Consider the following 20947-nt stretch of genomic DNA (forward strand, 5'->3'; position numbering starts at 1 on the left):
TACATATGCTACCTTTTAAAAAAATGTGGCTTCATATGTACTTTATGAATAGCTGACCTATTCCATCTGTTTGGCTTAAATTCATGTTTGTCATGTTACATATGAAATGAGAGTGTGTGGTGTGAATACAGCTTTTTCCTTTAACCCTAGGTTGCTTGGGAGACCCTGCAAGAAGAATTTTCCCGCTTCATGACAGAACCGAAAGGGAAAGAGCATGATGACATATTTGATAAACTTAAAGAGGCTGTGAAGGAAGAAAGTATTAAGCGCCACAAGTGGAATGATTTTGCAGAGGACAGCTTGGTATGTCACTTGTATGTTCGCGTGTCGGCCTCGTGGTTTTGTAGAATTTCTCAAATTGATGCTCTTTTTGTAGGAAGCTGTTTTTATACGACCATTTCAGTTAGGTTCTGAGTTTAAAATAATGAGGGAAGAAATAGTTTTACCGTCTATCATTAGCCTTTAACATTGACTATTTCTTTTTTTTTTTTTTTTAATGTTTTTTTTATTTCTAGGAGAGAGAGAAAGCGTGAGCAGGGGAGGGTCAGAGAGAGAGGGAGTCACAGACTGAAACAGGCTCCAGGCTTCGAGCTGGCAGTCAGCACAGAGCCCGACGCGGGGCTCGAACCCACGAACCGCGAGATGATGACCTAAGCGAAAGTCGGACGCTTAACCGACTAAGCCACCCAGGCGCCCCACATTGACTAGTTCTTTCCTGGCTGTCATTTCAGAAAAAAAAGTCAAACTTCGCAATAAACAGAGGCTTCTATAAACTTGCACAAATTGTTGTCCACTAGCCATTACATGGGCTCGAAGTACAGATGGCTCAGATAGCCGCTTCTCCTTTTAACCTTGGTGGTAATAAAAGGAATTGGTTGCCTCAGTTTTCAGTGGATTTGAGTCCTAAAGTATCAGACTTCTAACATAACGCTGCCTGCCACATGCTGAATGCTTACAAGGTGCCAGAAACCCTACAGTGTATCTTGTGAGCACGATTTGACTTCGTCCTTAAGCAGCTCTGTTAGAGTCCTTGGTGAAACTCAGACCCAAGCCCTGCTCTGATGACAAAGCCCGACTCCTGACCTTCACCAAACCCAGCCACCTCCAACACACCTTTTGTTGTGTAGAATGTCCTCATCCATGTCATCAGACCCTGTCAAGCACCTGCTCTGCTCAGACAGTTCTGAGGAGGACTGTGGAAAGACTGAACAGTTTTCTAGGATAATGTGTATCTCACTATAGGCTGGTCATAGTTATAATTGATTTGAAAACGAGTGTGTGTTTTCATGTTTGAAAGCTATGTGCATTCTCGGCAAGTGCCTTCTAAGACCACCTTCCTGAGAGGAGAAGAGTCCTTTTTCATTGACTTACTCAATAATGTAAAATTTAGAAATCGATTTTCTTATAATACATAACTCACATTCACTTAGATTGTCTAGACCTTTTAAGCTTTCCTCCTTTACACTTTTCGTTGGTGTTAACAGTAAGGCAGTGGTTGTTTTTCTCTTTTTTTGGAAATGCTAACACAGAGATCATGTGGCAAAAAGGAGAGGTGGCGATGATCCGGATCATTAACTCCTGAGTCACGAGGGTTCTAGGTGCAGGTTTTATGCTGTTACATGAGCAACATACCTCTCTCAATCTTAGACATAGCTCAATTTGGGATAGGAAAAAAATCTTCACTGTTTATTTTTGGGGGTAGAGAGCTGACCAATAGTCAGGTAATAAAGACCTGCGTCTGCATGAGAGGGGCCTACTGTTACATAGTGTTAGGTACATCTGTTCTTTTGGATGTTTGTAAGCTGTCCGTTTGAATAAAATTGCTAAGATGAGAAGGCGTAGACCAAAATTAGCTGTTTTTGTTTCCTTGTTATTTCAGAGGGTTATCCAGCACAATGCTTTAGAAGACCGGTCCATATCTGATAAACAGCAGTGGGATGCTGCCATTTATTTTATGGAAGAAGCTCTTCAGGCTCGCCTCAAGGACAGTAAGTAGGGACATGGGGCATTGAGTTGTGACTGTTCGCAGTGGTGAAGAAGTCATCCAGCTTGACGGACATTTGTAAAGAAAAGTTTCTTAAACAAATAAACAAAACTAACATTTCAGAGCTTTGTCGTTAATAATGCCGTTAAATATTTTTTGTGGGATTTTTCAGTCAACTGCTTAGTAACTAGTGAAAATAATGTTCATACGTACTCATATTCTAAAAGAACTAGACCATTTTAGTGTTTGCCTCTTCTTGTGGAAACTTTATACCTTGCAATGCCAATTCTACCTTGCATAGATTGTAAACATATACAATTAAATTCTTTCTTACATATGTACCGTATCAATCATGTAATGTCTTTATTTCAACTGAGTTTATATTGATACAGCACTTTGAAGTAGTTAAGAAAACAAGACTATTTTTGTTACTAGTTATAATCGATGTATTTGGTAAATGATAAAATTCTTGATGAATTAAAAACATTTTTTTTCTTTAATTTTTCAGCTGAAAATGCAATTGAAAACATGATAGGTCCAGACTGGAAAAAGAGATGGTTATACTGGAAGAACCGGACCCAAGAACAGGTAAAAAACAAATCTCTGGTCTTACGATATGATTTTGGTTATTTTAATTCACGCATTAAAATAGAACTTGTGTATGCCTCTAGACCAATCCTAATAATTTTAAATGTCTTATATTAGCCTTTCTACAGTATAATGAAATTTGAGAATAAATCGTAAACTACAAAAGAAAGCTGTTTTTTTTTTCAAGTGCAGTAGCTGTGTTATTAAAAGGGGAAATGAACCTTGCCCCTTTTGTGGTTGATTACTTTGTTCATTTCAGTTCCTTGTTTGAAGTAAAATGAAGGTTGAAATTATACACAAAAATAAAAAATGACACGAATTTGAAAGGATGTAGAGTAAATGTGATTGTAGTAAAAATTATAGTGACTTTGTTTACCTCATCTGTTACCTCTGGATTTTTCTGTGTTCTGTTCAGATTATTTTGTTCTTTTGGTAAAAATTCAGACAGGAAATAGAAAGTAGGATTATAGAATTTATTCATTCAATAAATATTTAATGAGCACTTCAGAAGAACAAAACATTAAAGGCAAGTATAAATAAGTGGACAAATGAGTAGAAGGAGGATGTACGAATCACTCAAGTGCCCATCCCTTCCGTTCTTTTTATTCCTTATTGTTATGGCTTCTCTTCCTCTCTAGCATCTAGTCATATACCACATCCCATTCTTATGTTCATTCCTTAAATAAAAGAGTGAAAACCGGATATAAACACATAAGTGAAAGTAGTAATGAATAAGAAAAAGAGGTGGCATCCAGTCCCCTTCCAGTCTGAATCCACGAAATTAGAGAAAGGATAACAAGATATGGAAATATCAAGAGAGAAGATAAAGAGAATGGAAATTACCAAATGACATATCATTCCTGTTTTCCTGATTTGTTTTTTTTGTTTTCATCGTACAGAATTCAGTTATATAATCAACTTTTTTTATTCCATAAGCTGTCTATCAGATGGGAGTCCCAATTCATCTTTAAAAAAGGAAAGGACAGTCTTCCTCTTCTCTTTTCTCTGATAGGATTTTTGTGGAGAGAAGCTGAGGGGGTAGACAGAGTTAGCGGTTGTATCATGCTTGTCTTCAGGGAGCATCAATTCTCTCTCGACACATGGGCTTAGTAGAGGAGGTCTGTCGGAAAAGGATTTCTAGGAGAGCCAGCAGAGGTTTCTGACTTTAAGACTGGAAGAAGCAATGATTGAAAAGAACTGCTGTGAGGCAGATATACTTGGAAGGAAAATGGTGTCCACCCATCAGGGCTTAGGGAAGTTAGGCCCGATGCCTCCAGCCTAATCAGTGATGGCACCTTGTCTCAGCACCTAGTGGCCACTGCTGTCAGAGAGAAACAATTCCTAGTTGTAAATAATCTTCTCAGGAGTTTGAAGACTGTGGAAGAGGTTGAGACTGTCCCCACATCTCACACTGCAAGTTTAGGGATCTGTGGGATAGTTCCTTCTGTCTCTTTGAGTGACCAATTAAGCAGGAAAAGAAATTTAAGACTGTTCTTTGTTAAAGATGAGAAGTCTGTGCTCTGGAAACTAGTTTGTGCTTTTATTTAGTTACTTTTTCCTTAGTTTTCAAGGGAAAACTCCATTCCTTTGAAACATTCTCACCTTTTTTTTTCTTTCATAGTTTATTGTCAAGTTGGTTTCCATATAACACCCAGTGCTCATCCCCACAAGTGCCCTCCTCCGTGCCCATCACCCCTCTCCCCCTCCCCCCACCCCATCAGCCCTCAGTTTGTTCTCAGCCTTTAAGAGTCTCTCATGGTTTGCCTCCCTCCCACTCCCCAGCTACTTTTCCCCTTTTCCTCCCCCATGGCCCTCTGTTAAGTTGCTCCTGATCCACTTATAACTGAAAACATGTGGTATCTGTCCTTCTCTGCCTGACTTATTTCACTCAGCGTACCACCCTCAAGTTCCATCCATGTTGCTGCACATGGCCAGACTTCATTCTTTCTCATTGCCAGGTAGTATTCCATAGTGTAGATAAACCACATCTTCTTGAGCCATTTGTGAGTTGATGGACACTTCGGCTCTTTCCACGATTTAGCTATTGTTGAAAGTGCTGCTGTGAACATTGGGGTCCATGTGCCCGTATTCATCAGCACTCCTGTATCCCTTGGGTAAATTCCTAGCAATGCTGTTGCTGGGTCATAGGGGAGTTCTAGTGTTAGTTTTTTGAGGACCCTCCACACTGCTTACCAGAGGGGCTGTACCAGTTTACATTCCCACCAGCAGTGTAGGAGCCCGTTTCTCCACATCCTCGCCAGCATCTAGAGTCTCCTGATTTGCTCATTTTAGCCACTCAGACCGGCGTGAGGTGGTATCTCAGTGTGGTTTTGATTTGTATTTATTTCCCTGATGAGGAGGGATGCTGAGCATCATTTCATGTGTCTGTTGGCCATCTGGATGTCCTCTTTGGAGAAGTGTCTGTTCATGTCTTCTGCCCATTTCTTCACTGGATTATTTGTTTTTCGGGTGTGGAGTTTGGTGAGTTCCTTATAGATGTTGGATACTAGCCCTTTATCTGATATGTCACTTGCAACTATCTTTTCCCATTCTGTCATTTGCCAATTGGTTTTTGAAACATTCTCACCTTTTCTGAGCTGAACTGTGGAGATCTTGGTCAGGATAGATGGGAGAGCAGTATTCTCCGGAACAGCCAGGGTAGGGGGGACAGGTGGACAGACGGAAGTGAAAACAGGACAAGAAGGGTTGACGAGTTATCATCTAAATTAGCGATTTCCTTCTTACCTCAGACCAAAAGCAGATGTTTAAGGAAACTGAACTTTCTCTTTAAGTCATAGTTTTTCCAAAGTGTCATGTTTTCAGAGATTATTACTTAGTCGTTTCATTTATAAATCAGTTATTTACATTTACATTTTATTCTAGAAGTACACAGATACTGTAGCTTGCTACAGTTTGGGGTAAAGTGCTGTGGTGGTAACTTGTTTAGAGTGATCTGTGAATTTAAAGCTAGCTTCTTTTAGCATGTGGTTTGGAAAAGATTGATAAAAGGAAGGGTAAACATTTTTTGACACTGCATAAAAGTCTTATCTTCAAACTTATCACCAGTATCAGTATATGTTTTCCTCCTTTGTTCATCAGATTATAAACAGTTACAGAGAAGAGATTGGAAATACATTAAAAAATGATAGGCATCAGGGCACCTGGGTGGCTGTGTCCCTTAAGCAACTGAAGCTTGGTTTTGGCTCAGGTTGTAATTTCACGGTTTGTAGGTTCAAGCCCTGTGTTGAGTTGTGCTCTGGCAGCATGGAGCCTGTTTGGGATTCCTTGTCTCCCTCTCTCTGCCCCTTGCCTACTCATGCTCCATCTCCCTCTCTCAAAATAAAATAAACATTAAAAAATAATAATGATTAAAAATGATAGACACCTCTGGCCTTCTCGCTGGCTCAAACTGTAGAGTGTGCTGTGCTTGATCTTGGGGTTGTGAGTTTGAGCCCCACGTTGGGTTTACACATTATTTAAAAATAAATTAAAAAAAAAAAAAAAGGAATGATAGGCACCTTGCAGAAGTAGTTTAAAGCACAGTTTTTAATTAGAAGTCTTTTTTTAAAATCCCAGCTATGAATTTCATATTTATCAGAAAAGAAGCATGCCAGCAGGTACAAGTCCTTACAGCCATCTAGTTCTTAGATGTGAGGCACTTACAGAACATAATCTTGGGGCGCCTGGGTGGCTCAGTCGGTTGAGCGCCTGACTTCAGCTCAGGTCATGATCTCACAGTTCGTGGATTCGAGCCCCGTATCAGACTCTGTGCTGACAGCTCAGAGCCTAGAGCCTGCTTTGGATTCTTTGTTTCCCTCTCTCTTTGACCCTCCCCCACTCACACTCTGTCTCTCTCTCTCAAAAATAAATAAACATTAAAAATTTTAAAAAGGAAAAAAAAGAACATTATCTCTTCCTGTATATTCAGGGTATCTCTTTCCTAGACAGATATCCTACCTGGGGTCAAGAAATACATAGTAAGCTGCCTGGCGCTGTAACTTCGACAATAAAACATCTCAGCAAAAGTAAATTATATAACAAATAGGGCTCATTCCTTTTTTGTTTCTTTTCCCTCGTGTAAGTCCAGCTTGTTCTGCTTCCCTGAGCCGACATCCTGTATCCATAGGCGGGGACCCTGTTCTTTCTGGGTTTTGTGTGGGGCTCGTGTCACCCCTTGTGCAGGAGCAGTGTTTTTACTGAAATTGGGGCTGTTTCCATAAGCATGTCAGATCATGAACCAGCTAAAACAGAGTCTTCTTTTAAACAATTTCAAGTTTGTCCACAATGAAACCAAAAACGAGCTGGAGAAGATGCTGAAGTGTAACGAGGAGCACCCGGCCTACCTCGCAAGCGACGAGATCACCACCGTGCGAAAGAACCTGGAGTCCCGAGGGGTAGAAGTGGACCCAAGCTTGGTAACAACTGTTGCGGAAAACCGTGAACTTACTTCCTTAATGTTTGTTCTTGCAGTAAAATGCCGCTACTTCTCATGTGTTACTCGGATATATAAGTGCTTGACTTGACCTGGGTCGTGTGTAGTTTTGCTGACGGTGAAAACAGTCATTTTGGCTGCGTACAGAGTAGAAGTTCATTCGTGGTATTGTTTTCTTACGTGTAATACTTTAATTCGTAATGGAGAGATTGAGACTTGGGAAGGTGAAGTACCTGGGCATGTTGAGCGCTTCGCTCTCTCAAAAGGAGGTGAAACCCAGTCACCTCTCTGCACCACGTTATGCTGTTTCGGATTGCAAAATACAAGTTCTACCTCAGTGCGTTTCATATGTATATCTGTGTGTTCTCTCAGCCAAATGTACCTTAACCAGGGACGCATGGGTGGCTCAGTCGGGTGAGCATCCAACTCTTGATTTCACCTAAGGGTGGTGGGATCGAGCTCCATGTCAGGCTCCACGCTGAATGTGGAGGCTGCTTGAGAGTCAGTCTTTCTTTCCCTCTGCTCCTCTGCCACTCACTCACACGCTCGCTCTCTCTCTCTCTCAAAAAAAAAAAAAAAAATTACCTTAATCAGGTATGAGTGGATTTAGAAAAAAATACAAATGTTTTTATTAAATTGAATAGTGCCTCATTCTCCTATCTTCATAATAAATACAAGAAGAAAAATAATTACAGTTTAGACTATGTTTACTTACCTTCGTGATGCTTATTTGGGGAAGATTTTAAAAAAGTAACTGTGTTTCTGGGCCTGTTAGAGTGTAAGGAATTAAAACCTCATTTTAATATTAGCTTAAGTTAACTTAAGTGAAACCTGATTAGAAAAATAATTCTAAGGGGGAAACAATCATATAAGAAATTTCAGAGCCACACATAAATTCTTTTAGAGGTTACCTACTATTTATATTTCTGCACTTGAGAAATGAGTGGATTTAAATTCCATAGAAGGGGTGCCTGGGTGGCTCAGTCAGTTAAATGTCCCAGGTAAAACTCAACGCAGTTAAAGCTGTGACATGTAACATTATTTATAAATTAAAAATAAAATTAAAACTAATGATTACATGGAATTATTAGCTCGATACAAATTTAATTTATCCGCACTTGGACTTTGCCTGCGTATCAGGATATGGATGGGCTATATACCTTAGTCACTTTCTCTGAGCAAGAAAATCTCAGGTTTTTTTCCAAGAGAGATTTTGTGCAGTGCACTTGACGAAGCTATAATCTGGTTAACAAAATCCTATGACAAGAATGGATGGACTGCTGCTGGAGATGTGAATTCTAGCACGCTTCCGTCTCGTTCGCTAGTCATACTGACATCATCTCTGAGCTGCCACTTTCCTCATATGTTATATAGGGTTAATGATACTTGTACCTACTTGCCATTATTACTGTTCTGCTTAGAAAAGACAATGATGTGGAAGAACCTTGAACACTCTGACAAACTACATAATGCAATGCGGGGGTCATTTTGCTATGGTAACAGCAAAATGTAGTCATCAGAAAGGAAATACCGTTGGGTTGATGGTCTGAGACCAGCTTCCTACTCCTGACTCTGTCCTTAGATAAGGCTCAGAACCTCCTTTTTCTTTGGGGCTCCTTACCTCTAACTAGGGGAGATAAGAATCCCAACCCTATCTACTCTACAGAGTGATTATTTGAAAGTAATAACAACACTTATTAAAAACACTACATATTTGTAAGTATATAAACTGGTAAGCGGTCAGAGTAGTGGTAAATCTTTTGTCTTAAAATGTTTTTCTTAATGGGTAAAAATAGTTGGCAGAATAACACTACCATTAGCTTTAATTGACTTTTATAACTTTGTGGATGCCGTTTCAGAATGTGTTTGGTCAACCTGAATAGTGTACAGTAACTCCTTGGTTTTGTTTTCTTTTTTCATTTTAGATTAAAGATACTTGGCACCAAGTTTATAGAAGACATTTCTTAAAAACAGCTCTAAATCATTGTAACCTTTGTCGAAGAGGCTTTTACTACTACCAAAGGCATTTTGTAGATTCTGAGGTAAAGTGTCCACAAAGCAGGGGAAATGCTTTTAGTGATGGTTTGGATGCTTAAAAGTAAACTAGAGCTTTAGCATTAGTTTTAAGTCCTTTGATCTGCTGGGGAAAAGTATATGTGATTTATGAAGAGAAACATAACTCATAATCTTTTCGAAGGTTTTTACCACTTTATATTTTACACACAATAAATAAGATTGTGTGTGCAGAGAATAGGCACTAAACCACTGAATTGTTTTTTAAGAATTAACTTTTTTATGTTATAAAATAACACATTCTTGTTGTGGAAATGCAATAAACAAATGTAAAAAAAAAACTGCAAAAGGAAATAGTCACTAATATTCCTTATTAAGGAGTAAGTCACTTATAATCCCCTGACCGAGAAATAATTTTAGTTAACATTTTTATATATTCCGTTAAACTTTCTACATAGTTGTATGCATGTGTATAACATAATCCATTTGCATAGTGTACATCATACTGCAAAAAAGGTGCTTTTTCCTATATTATAATTCTTTATATTACTAGAATCTTTAAATAATTCTTTAAGTGTAGGAGGTTGTACAGTGTAATGCCACATTTCATAAAGTGACCGCCAGGTGGCAGCAGACTGATGTGTTTTGAGCATTTTCTTCTAAGTAGAAAGCTCTGAAAGAACTCTATTTAGTGATCCTAGGCCTCTGAAAATGCTTTTAGGTTTCCTACACCTGAAAGGAAATTTGTATGTCACTATCCCTGTGTAAAAAGTGGCAAGTGTTTTGCATAATTTCATTGTTGAGAAGACCTCTCTACAGAATAAGCTTCTCTTAAAACATATCATTAACTTATTTTTATAAACAAGCTGCATTTCAGAACTGGCTTGCATGCACACTCAGAGAAAAGAGGCTAACCTAAGGACCTATTTAAGCTAACAAGGTTGTTAGGAGAAGCTAAATGCAGAGTAAGGGTGTATGCTGGGAATCTCCACTCGTGTATAATGTCATGAAGTTCTCTACTTCCCACATTCATTTGCTTTGTCATCGGAATCAAAACAAAGCTATATAGGTGTGAGGCATATCGAACGCAAATCACGCAGATGTTCATGAACCCTGAGCGGAAAAGGTTCGGTGGCTTATGTCTGCAGTAGAAGTACGTGCATTAGGTAAATCTGAGGGTTTTTTTTTTATTATTATTAAAGCTTAGGGTATAGGTATTAACTCTAGTAGGCAGTCGTATGTGTTTATGATCGTGGTTTTCATTTTTAAATCTGCATCTGGTAATCTTAACTACCTAATATTTCAGTTGGAATGCAATGATGTCGTCCTGTTTTGGCGAATACAGCGCATGCTTGCTATCACTGCAAATACTCTAAGGCAGCAACTTACCAACACTGAAGGTAAGCCACAGAGGGACCACTTTCTTTCTTTCTTATTTTTTTTTATTACATCCAAATCTGCATATAGTGCAACAGTGATTTCAAGAGTAGATTCTGTAATGCCCCTTACCCATTCAGCCCGTCCCCCTCCCACCACCCCTCCATTAACCCTGATTGTTCTCCATATTTAAGAGTCTCTTACGTTTTCATCCCCCTCCCTGTTTTTATATTATTTTTGCTTCCCTTCCCTTGATGTTCATCTGTTTTGTACCTTAAAGTCCTCATGTGAGTGAAGTCATATGATATTTGTCTTTCTCTGACTAATTCCGCTTAGCGTGATACCCTCTCGTTCCATCCATGTAGTTGCAAATGGTAAGATTTCATTCTTTTTGATTGCTGCGTAATACTCCAGTGTGTGTGTGTGTGTGTGTGTGTGTGTGTGTGTGTGTACGTACACACATATATATATACATGTATACCACCTCCTCTTTATCCATTCATCCATTGATGGACATTTGGACTCTTTCCATACTTGGGCTATTGTTGATGAGGGATCACTTTCTAATTTTGACATCAAAAAAATAGTAATAATATTCATTTAATAGAATGATGCCAAAATACTTCTTTAAAAATAGATTTATTAGAAAAATCGAAAATTAAAAATGCCCTTAAAATATTAGTGAAAATAAATCCTAATTGGGAAAGATGGGAGATAAAACGTACCAAGAATCTCCCTTCATTACCCAAAAATTCTGTTAGAAGAGGACTCCTAAGCTTCACTTAGTTTTTTGGGGGAAATCTGCACTTCCATTAAAGTGTTAGGGCTTGAGAATATGACGGTCTCTGAGAATGTATTAGTTTAATGTTGATAAATGTATTCTATGACAAGTAAAGCTTTCTCCCTATAACTGAGAAGTTTGAACTCAATAGATTGAACACGATGAGGAAAATAAGAACTTGCCCTCCAAATATTGCTCATTTTATCATCCTCGTGCATTCGTTAAAAACACAGCTCCTCAAGTTTTTGTTTACTTTGAACAGTCAGGCGATTAGAGAAAAACGTGAAAGAGGTGCTGGAAGACTTTGCTGAAGATGGTGAGAAGAAGGTAAAGCTGCTCACTGGCAAACGAGTTCAGCTGGCCGAAGACCTCAGTAAGTAGTTCTTCCTGCCTCTTCTGCTTCCCCATTTCCATTATTCGTTCATCCAGTCCCTCGACACTATAGAAAAGTGCTGGCAGAGAACGTTTTTCCTTGAACTGTTGGAGACAGAGTTGCTGACTCATAGCCCCGTCACTTGCGAGTACTCTAACGTGTGTTTCCTAGAAACCAGGGTTTTCTCCTAGCAGCTGTAATGGGACCCTCAAAATCAGGGTGCTGACGCTGATACATTACTGCATCTAATTTTCAGACCCCGTTCACGTGTCCTGTGTTGTCCTAACAGTGTCCTTCCATGTAACGAGGTGTTCTGGGCTCATCCTGTACTTTGCCTGATCCCGCTTCCTTGTTTTGGACAATGGTGTTTAGAAATCAGCAGCGAGGCCTGGGAATGCTCGCTGTCATTGGACTACTGTCACTGTTCAGACCCTCCCAGTGGAAAGAGCTGGGGAGCAGTTGCTGCATGCACTCATGCATGTGCACATTTATGCCTCTGTTCATAATCACATGTGTACATCTAGATTGAAAGCCATAAGTTGACACTGATACTCACCATTTTAATTCAGTGATACAAGGTTCATTCTGTTTTTCTCCTTTTGCTGACCACGAGAAATCTGGCTGCCGATACCCTTAATATATTTACTTACTTTGATCAGTCTCCCTGTATGTAACGAAACTTGTCACTGTCCCCGTCACTGCACAGGCATCTCTTTCACCCGGCTCAGGCTCTGATCACCAACTCCAGGCCACCACCACAGTGCCACACCCTGTATTGACACCCGTTTCACTTCACCCAGGCTCTGATACCCCATGCCGCGTTGCCCTTCTTCACAGTCCTGTTTCCTGAGCTCACGCCCTGACATCGTATGCCAGGCACGTCCCCCTTTATCCTTCCCATGGTTTCCCCTGCCCACACACCCCCTCCTCGCCGGAATCCAGGCCATGCTGTTTTAGAAGACACCCTCTTTGTCCTACGTGTGCTCCAGTACCCTGCACAGACGGGACTGCACCCCTCCACGGGTACTCTCCTCACTACCGGCCCACCCCACCAGCACCCCCACGTGAACGCCCTCTTCAGCCGGGTCAGGCTCTAACACCTCCACTAGGCCCATAGGGCTTTCCCCTCTGGCCACCGCTCCCGCACCTCCAGGCTGGCTCGGCCTTCCTGATCACTTCGTCACCTTGTTTGTGGGGGATGTCTGTTCTTTCCTGGATGCTAGTGCATTCCTAGTTTTCAGGTATTGGGATTACATACTGAGCCTTGAGAACCCAAGGAAATCAGTGACAGAGTAATGTTTAATAAACATAAACCTACTGAGGTTGGTACTTCTGTTTGAGCTTAACCTCGTTACAGGTTTCCCTCATTTAATTCCATGAAACAAAGTATTTTTCCTTTCAACGTGTACTTCAGTTTACGGTCTTGGGAATTTTCTGATATCTAAGAGAAAGAAGGTACTAAGTAGGGAGAAATTCTTCAAGTTTGAAAACGGTTTCTAACCTGAATTTAAGTCACTGCATACCCTCCCTAGTAGCTGAGCGAAACCAGCGTCTTCCTGTTCGATGCCCTGCGACTCAGCCGCACGCACTTCTGCACCACTGTCGTCTCCCTCTCTCAGCTACCCCAGCACGTCACTGGCTCTCTTTCCTCTCCTTTCTGCCTTTAAAGAATCTTGTATTTGAAACATATCTCCTTTTGGCTCTCATTTCCACTTTCTGTTCCTTTTAGTTTTCCTTCATGCCACTTTGTCAGAATAGTTAAGTTTGTGCCAACTTGTAGAAGATCTGTGTTTGAATGTGAGCTGCCCTTCACCAGCTGTATTATCTCAGGCAGGATATCTGCCTTAGCCTCTTTGCTTGTAAAGATGACTCCCGTAGTTACTATATTGCTAGGAGGCTTTTTAGGAGAATTAGTTCAAAAACCACTTGCAAGTCTCTGCTTCACAGTTTTATGCCACGTTAGCGCCCTTACGGGAAGAGGTGTGTCAGTGTTGCAAGGTGTACAAATATATCTCTTTTGAACCCCCGTGCGTGGTTATCAGACAGTGAAATACCCCACTGTATTTTAGCAGCATGTATAATTGTAAACGATTAAAGGCAGTGGGTCTTTTCTCAGGTTTTGCAGTAGAGCCATATATAACCACATTACTTTCCAGTCCCACTTTGATTATTTGAAGAAAGTGTATTGCTAACACAGATCGGTGCGCTGTCAGGCCAAGTCGTAGACTGTCCTGCTGGCTTTCCTGAGAAAGTACTCCACTGACTTCCTTGAAATGATTGACTACTTTTGTACACATAAAATTATGGTCGTGTTAATGTACCAAATCATGTCCTTGGAAGCAAGTGTTTCACCAGTGACTTGGCTTCATCGTTCACAGTAAAGGAGATGAGCCATGACTCTGTCTATTAGTTGGAAAAGAGTCTCGGGAGCACCTTTCCCGTACTGTTTCCCTCTAACGGAACACTCGGGAATATGGTCATGGATCCTTTCAGCCAGAAAACTTTCACAGTTTTAACAGCAACTACTGTATTACTTGGATCAAAGTTTGTAGGATAGCCTATTCAAGTAGAATACAGTTAATGGAGCTTAGAGTAAGAGAAGAGCCAAAACAGTTTTTACTACAGTTTCAAAACAGTACAGGGGTGGAGTATTGTGGAGATTTGGAAAAAGTTTGCTGCGTCGTGTTTTTTGCCAGTCTTATTAAATGTGCTCATTTAAATCATTTCACCGCTTTTCTTTGGAAAATTCATCAATGGATTGTCCTGAGTTAGGAAGACCAAAGAAACAGAAGAAGAGCCCACCCCTTCTTGTCTGTAGAAAGAAGTCATCCGTAGGAGCCAGGACTCTTTGGAGATGTAGTGGAGTCCCTAGCTGGAGCAAGAGAAGGTCAGGGTGAACCTGGTGCTCCCTAAGATGAGAAAGTAAGCAAGTACGTGAAGGGTGACGGGGACGCGCAGTGCGGTAGAGAAGCCAGCATGGAAAGGCTCCAGCTGGCCAAAACTAGGACACTTTGGTCATCAAAATAAGTTACGACAGGTACAAACTGTAACCCATTTAATAAAACAGGATTCTATAAATTGATAAATATATAAGTAAATGAATAAAATTAACTATATAAATGAATAAAATCAGTGTAAGGAATGAGGGGTTCATATAATCACACAAAGTAATTAAAAAAAGGAAAAAGAGTAACTTTACAATGGAGAAGGCTGGCAATAACCACCTTACTCAAGCTGTCAGAGGTAATATTATCAGTAATGGCCAAATCAGAACTGTGTGTGACCTTCTAGAACGCAGTGGAAAAAACCTAGTGTCATTCCTTGGATATTTGTACCGAAGATGTATAGGTTTTTTTTTTTTTATCCCAAAGATGTATAACTTAAATCCAGTCATAAAGGTACATCAGACAAGCCCAGACTGAGGCACAGTCTATATAATAATTGGCCTGTAATCTTCAAATGTATCAAGATCATGAGAAACAGGGCGCCTGAGTGGCTCAGTCGGTTAAGTGTCTGACTTTGGCTCAGGTCATGATCTCACGATTCGTGGGTTTGAGCCCCATGTCGGGCTCTGTGCTGACAGCTCAGAGCCTGGAGCCTGTTTCAGATTCTGTGTCTCCCTCTCTCTCTGACCTTCCCCTGCTCACACTGTCTCTCCCTCTCTCTCTCTCTCTCTCAGAAATAAATAAAACATTAAAAAAAAAAAAAAAGATCGTGAGAAACAAGGAAATAGTGAGGTACTATTATTCTAGGTCGAAAGAGCGTAAAAATAAAATGCAGTGTGATCCTAAACCTGATCCTTTTGCTCTAGAGGACGTTAATGGGACAGTTGGTGGAACTTGAATGGGATCTGAAGGTTGGTAACATGGTAGTAATACATCAGTGTTAATTTTTAAATCTTGATTGTTACATTGGGATTATTTAGGAAAATATCTTTATTTGTAGCTAATACACACTGATACAATATTTGGGGTGTATGGGATATAATGACAGTAAATTATTCAGGAAAAATACGTTCCTTGTAGTGTTCTTAAAACTTTTCTCCCAATCTGAGATTATTTTTACATAAAAAAGGTAAAAAGTTGTTTAATTTTGTTGTTTATATAAATGGATCATGGTCATATGAAAATAATTTAGAGAAAATTAGAATTTTAAAAAATACGATCTCTGAGTACGCAAAAGGCCAAGTTACTTCCTGGACAGTTTAATAAAAGACATGACTCATCTCTCTACTTTAATTCCTTATTTGTGGCATCTGATTACACTTAGAGCTGTTTAGTGTTGAAATATGCCCACTATGACCTTGATGAAATTCTTTTGATTTTATAGCAAATTTTATTTCAAAGATTTTTTATAGATATTTAAATACAGTGTCAACTTAGGTAAAATCTATTTGGATTAATATATTTATTTATTGAAACAGACTACAGTTTTAAAATGCCTTCTTTGAAGAGGGGAAGATTAGAATAGTATAGCTCAATTCCAAGTTTTTCCTTCTATAATGAGCTGTTTTATGATTTATAAAATCGTTTATGATTGCCATTATATAAAACAAGCGATAGTGCCAGCATCTCACAGACATTTTGGAATTTGTTCATTCCGCCCTGGAAACGGAATGTCTGGGCACCCGTAACAATTGCCGTAACGTTGCTAAACTGCGTTTCACCAAAACAGCATGGAATTCTTTCTTTGTTTGTTATGTGAATGTTGTACCAACTGTTAACGAGGTTATTGTGAGTTTTGGACCTTCGTATCAATTGCTTGGGATTTAGAGCTTAGGTTTCTTTTTAAGCTCTTGTTCACTAAAGCCTGAATTACTTTTCATTCTCTGTGCACATAATCAAAGAATCCTTGATACCCAGGAATTAAAGGGGCATTACAAATCATTTAGATCGCTCAAAGATCTACAGTCTTTCCCTTCTAACTTTACATTTCTTTTCATTTTTATATCGGAACTTGAAACTGTTTATGAATGTGAATATTTGAATACTTTTCCTGTTCCAGGTATTAGGCTGTGTGCCTTCTATGCTTTCTCATAGGTATATGTCTTATTTTATAGATGAGGATGTGGAAGCCTAGAAACACATGTGTAGTAAGTGGGAAAGCAAAGATTTGAGTCCAGGCCTTTTAACTACTGTGCTGAACTATTTTGAGGGGGAAAAAACCTCAAGCCATTGAAAAATATAATTACATAAAATATAGTCCTTTACATTTGGAAGATTATAGTTAGCAATGTCCTTTACAGAGTGGGTCAGAAAGACATAGATAGTGACTTAATATTTAATCTTTCAAGTGACATGAAAACCTTGATAGAATTAAAACACCCGGGTAAGGGAACACTAAAGTGTAAACCAAGCCACTGGCCACATTGAAGGAAGTTAATTTTCTTTGTTATGTCTTGTACATATGTCTCAAAGTGTATTCTGTCAAAGTCCACCGTTGTTCATTAAGTAGTTTGTAAGTTGCCCAAAATTCAGACACAGCTTTTCAGTGTGATGTGTTCATGCTTGGAGTCTGAAGATCCTGTTGTAACACGTAGAGTCTTTACTTGAGCATAATGGCCGTTCCTCTAAGTTGAGGGGGTTTTGAGCTGGTCTGGGAGCATTGAAATGTGTAATAATGAGCTTCCGTGGATTGCTTCCTACTTCTTGTACTTTGTATGAATTGAAGATGTGCTTCCGTAAAAACTGAGTAACTTCATTACATCTCATTTACTAATGAAAGTGAAAGCAGTGATAAACTCCTTTCCTTGGGCTGCCATTGCACAGTCTCATTTGAATGATACAGTTTGATGCCCTTAATGTTAAAAACCTTAGAGAGCCTAGTAAATTAGAATTTTCCAATATCCGCAGCTTTTTTCTCCCGCCGTTGATTTGCCCTGCTGACTCCCTACGCGAGGTGGCAACAGCTGGCCTTTCACTGGAGCCGGGGGATTAGGGAGCAGGAGTCACCCCGCCGCTCGCCTCTGTCCACTGTTCTTTATTGTTTGATGCCTGGGCATCTCCCAGACGGCCAGCAATTGTTTCTTAAAACTTAAAGTTTGTTTCTCTTGGGAGTGTACAATGCTGGTGGGGCTTGTCTTTGTGTGTCTTCACTCTCCCAGTCTCCTCTTATAATCCATCCTGTGCTTTCTCTTGATAATTAGAAAGGAGCAGAGTTACAAGCTTTGTCTCTTAGTGTGCAGAAGTTTCAGTTGTGACTCTAAAACCTTAGATGGACATTTTCTTTTTCTCCAAGCTATCGGCTACTCACTACCAAATCATTTTTATAATGGAAACTCCTTTCATTACTAATATGCTGGTGTGTTTTTGAAATTATGGTGACCTAAAGGGCGTGACAGCAGAATGAACCAGTACTGCCATTTTAAAAGCTACAATCAGAAGAGAAATGTAGCATATCTGCTTAAATCTAAAAAGCCCCTTTATTGGTATGGTGTGGGGAATCGAGTCAGCAGTATTGTAAGAGCGCTGTAGGGTGACAGATGGTGGCTGCACTTGTGGCAGTTTGTTGTTCACCTAAAACTGATGGAACGTGTGTCAACTAGACTTCAATTAAAATTTTTTAAGATTTTTTTAATTCTAAAACAGAATTCTGATTTATAGGATAGTTAGGAAATAGCTTTATGCCGTGATAAAACTTGAATAAAAAATAGTCAGAACATATCTAGATGGAACCCTCAGCCAGAATGATTTTGTTGTTCTTTATTTAAAAAGGAAGGCTATCAAGATACTCTCAAATTTAATTTCCTTTGGTTACTCCGCATTCCTGGACCTCTCCCATACCTGCCATATGCTTGAAGGCCTTTATGGATGCAAATAGTGGCCATCAAGTAGTGTGAGACTGAAAATTATCCTAGAAAATGATTCTTATTTGCAGAGTCTGGAACTTAAAATTAAGAAAAAGGGAACTCCTATTTAAAACTATTTTTCCAGGGTTAGGGCTCTGGTATGCAAATTTTAACAAATCTCCATAGGGGATTTTTCTCTGCACCACCACCCACCCACCCTACTGCCCCCAGATCTAGAGAGTTCCTCATCTTCACAGCAGTAAAATCGGTCATTTTATTAATTGGGATAAAACCGGCATATATCTTCTTTTAGTGGAGTCTTAGAAACTGTGTGACTGTTGAAAATGTGTTATTTGAACCATATCTGTAATAGCATAGTCATTTGTGCCTGACATGTAACCAAAGAAAATGAATCTTAAAGGGCATTGAAGAAAAACGAATGGCATTGAATTGTAGAAATCTGGGTACACAGGCCCAGAGAGGGTTGGGGTTTTTTTGTTTGTTTATTTGTTTTGTTTTTTTAAAGGTGCACTCACAAGAAAATAGAATAAGGTGCCCTGGAGGAAAAACATGAAGGATAAGGACCCCATAGTTTCACTTACATGTAACTACTGCAACGGCATATCTTTGGCCAATAATTGCAAGACCTCAATACTATTTTTCTCATTTGTCCTTGCATCTAGCACATTCCTAAGCAGTCGTTTCCCTTTGTCTCTTTCTTATGTCTCTCACTGTGTCTTCTTTCAGACCATTATCGTTTGCTCAACCAGTATTTTCCTCCTCCCTACTTATTTACCTTCCTCCAGTGATTAAAAACAACCTTACTGAGGTACTGCCAGTGTTGCTTAATTGAGCAGAAGGCAGACTGCCCACCGTAGGCAAGTGTAAATCAACCAGAATAACCAGTTTAAGAAAGAAAAATTTTTGTGTCTATTTTGATCAATCAGTTCTGCTAAAGTGATCTGGTTCTTTCATCAACTCACCGTACCATGTATGGTATATATTGTAGCTGTTAGTGACTGTTTAATCATGACCTTTAATACTTATAAAGTAGCCCCTCTTCCTGACTTAAAAAAGAGGAAGAAGGAAGCTAACCTTTCTCAGGGGAACCTTTCTTCCACTCCGTCACACAGAAAGCTACCCTCTCATTCCTCATGTAGAGCAGCTCGCATCTGCTGCATGCACCCCTGCACCCACCCACTCCCTTCCTTGCTCACGTCTTGTGATGAGGCTTTCATCCCTAGTGAGACCACTTCCCTCCAGGTCACCAGTGATTTCCTAATTGCCAAGTCATGCAGTTCAGCAAAACACTTGCATACTTGTTTGTTAGGCATTTATAAGTTCATTGGAATATTTTCTTTCTCTTTAATATTTGTGTACTTTTTGGAATGGCTATTAGTGGAAGTGAGTATGTGTAAAAAGTGGAAAGATCGGAACATTTCTCTTTTTCATACAGAATAAGGTAACTTTCTGTTTTGTGTTATCAGTGTTTGAGGTCTTTAAGGCATCGGTGCAGGGTAAAAGCAATTGAATTTTAAATTTGGTATTTGTGAAATAATTTTTTTCATAGTAAGGTGAAATTTGAAATTGACCAAGAAACTAATAAGGAAGGTAGTGAAGGATTATTTTCACCTTGAGTCTGTGTAGGTGAAGTAGACTCTGTTTTGTGTCGTAGCCAGAGAAAGAGAGCGATGACACAAAGAATAAAGTAATCCTCAGGGAGCGTCCTCTGGGTTAGAGAGGCAGTTATTTACACACAGAGGTCCATGTGATGAACCCAAGTGCTGTGCCTTCCAGGTTATTGATGAGAAAATCCAGACTCAAAATGGGGCATTTAGAATCAGGCACATTTTTCATGGCCTAAGACTATCTGTTAAAGACAGCATTGAAGGATATTGATAAATTGGTACAAGATTAAAATGATACTTACTTCCCCGTAATCTTATATAGGCTCCTGGTATTCAGTGATTTATTAGCGAGTGTATTCTTTTTGCCTTAAACTCACATTTTAACTGTTTGGAAGTAAGAATAAAGATAAGAAAGGTCTCTTCAATAAACTGAATAGAACTTATCATTTTGAAGTAGGTTTTATTTGCATGTTGTGATATATGTTTATGTGTATATTCTTATGTATAAAAAGGCCAATGTACATATTTTCATCTAGAAATTAGGCTATTTTTTCCTAGCCAGTATTTCTTACCACTTCCTTACTGAGAGTCTAGAATGAAGAAACTAGAATCTTTAAAGTTGGGATTAAATTTTGATGTGTTTTGTTTTTTAATTATGGTTTATGTATTCTCTTCATTTCTACTGGAAATAAATGAAATCTAGTCATTGAAAACTAAATCTAATCATAAAACAATCTACTGGCCTGTGAACAATAGATTTTAAAATAAAAAATAAGACCAAGGAAGATTTGAATAAATATTTTTAAAAAGAACAGTCTGGAAGAGCGCATCGGTGTGCGCTAACTGGTAACCTTTTTGAAGAGTTCTCAGGATAGTTGGAGAGGGGAGTTAAAGGCAAAAGGGATTTTAAGTTTTTACTATTTTATACATTTCTAAACTATTTCTTTTCCCAAATAAGCATAATTCAAAATTACCTTAGAAATG

The 20947-nt window shown here is 39.2% G+C and overlaps 1 protein-coding gene across 5 annotated transcripts in view; it reads left to right on the top strand.

Moving 5' to 3' along the window:
- Positions 1-20947, top strand: part of OPA1 (OPA1 mitochondrial dynamin like GTPase) — an 88335-nt gene that overhangs the window by 48980 nt on the left and 18408 nt on the right. For all 5 annotated transcript variants that reach the window (XM_039230316.1, XM_039230317.1, XM_039230320.1 and 2 more), the window contains 7 exons: positions 151-303; positions 1880-1988; positions 2493-2572; positions 6847-6987; positions 8930-9046; positions 10324-10417; positions 11438-11548. In XM_039230316.1, the coding sequence (XP_039086247.1) occupies positions 151-303; positions 1880-1988; positions 2493-2572; positions 6847-6987; positions 8930-9046; positions 10324-10417; positions 11438-11548 (805 nt within the window). The remainder of the gene's footprint in view (positions 1-150; positions 304-1879; positions 1989-2492; positions 2573-6846; positions 6988-8929; positions 9047-10323; positions 10418-11437; positions 11549-20947) is intronic.

The sequence above is a fragment of the Hyaena hyaena genome, unplaced genomic scaffold (assembly GCF_003009895.1).
Source record: "Hyaena hyaena isolate Hyena2069 unplaced genomic scaffold, ASM300989v1 scaffold_45, whole genome shotgun sequence".
In the NCBI taxonomy this organism is placed as follows: domain Eukaryota; kingdom Metazoa; phylum Chordata; class Mammalia; order Carnivora; family Hyaenidae; genus Hyaena; species Hyaena hyaena.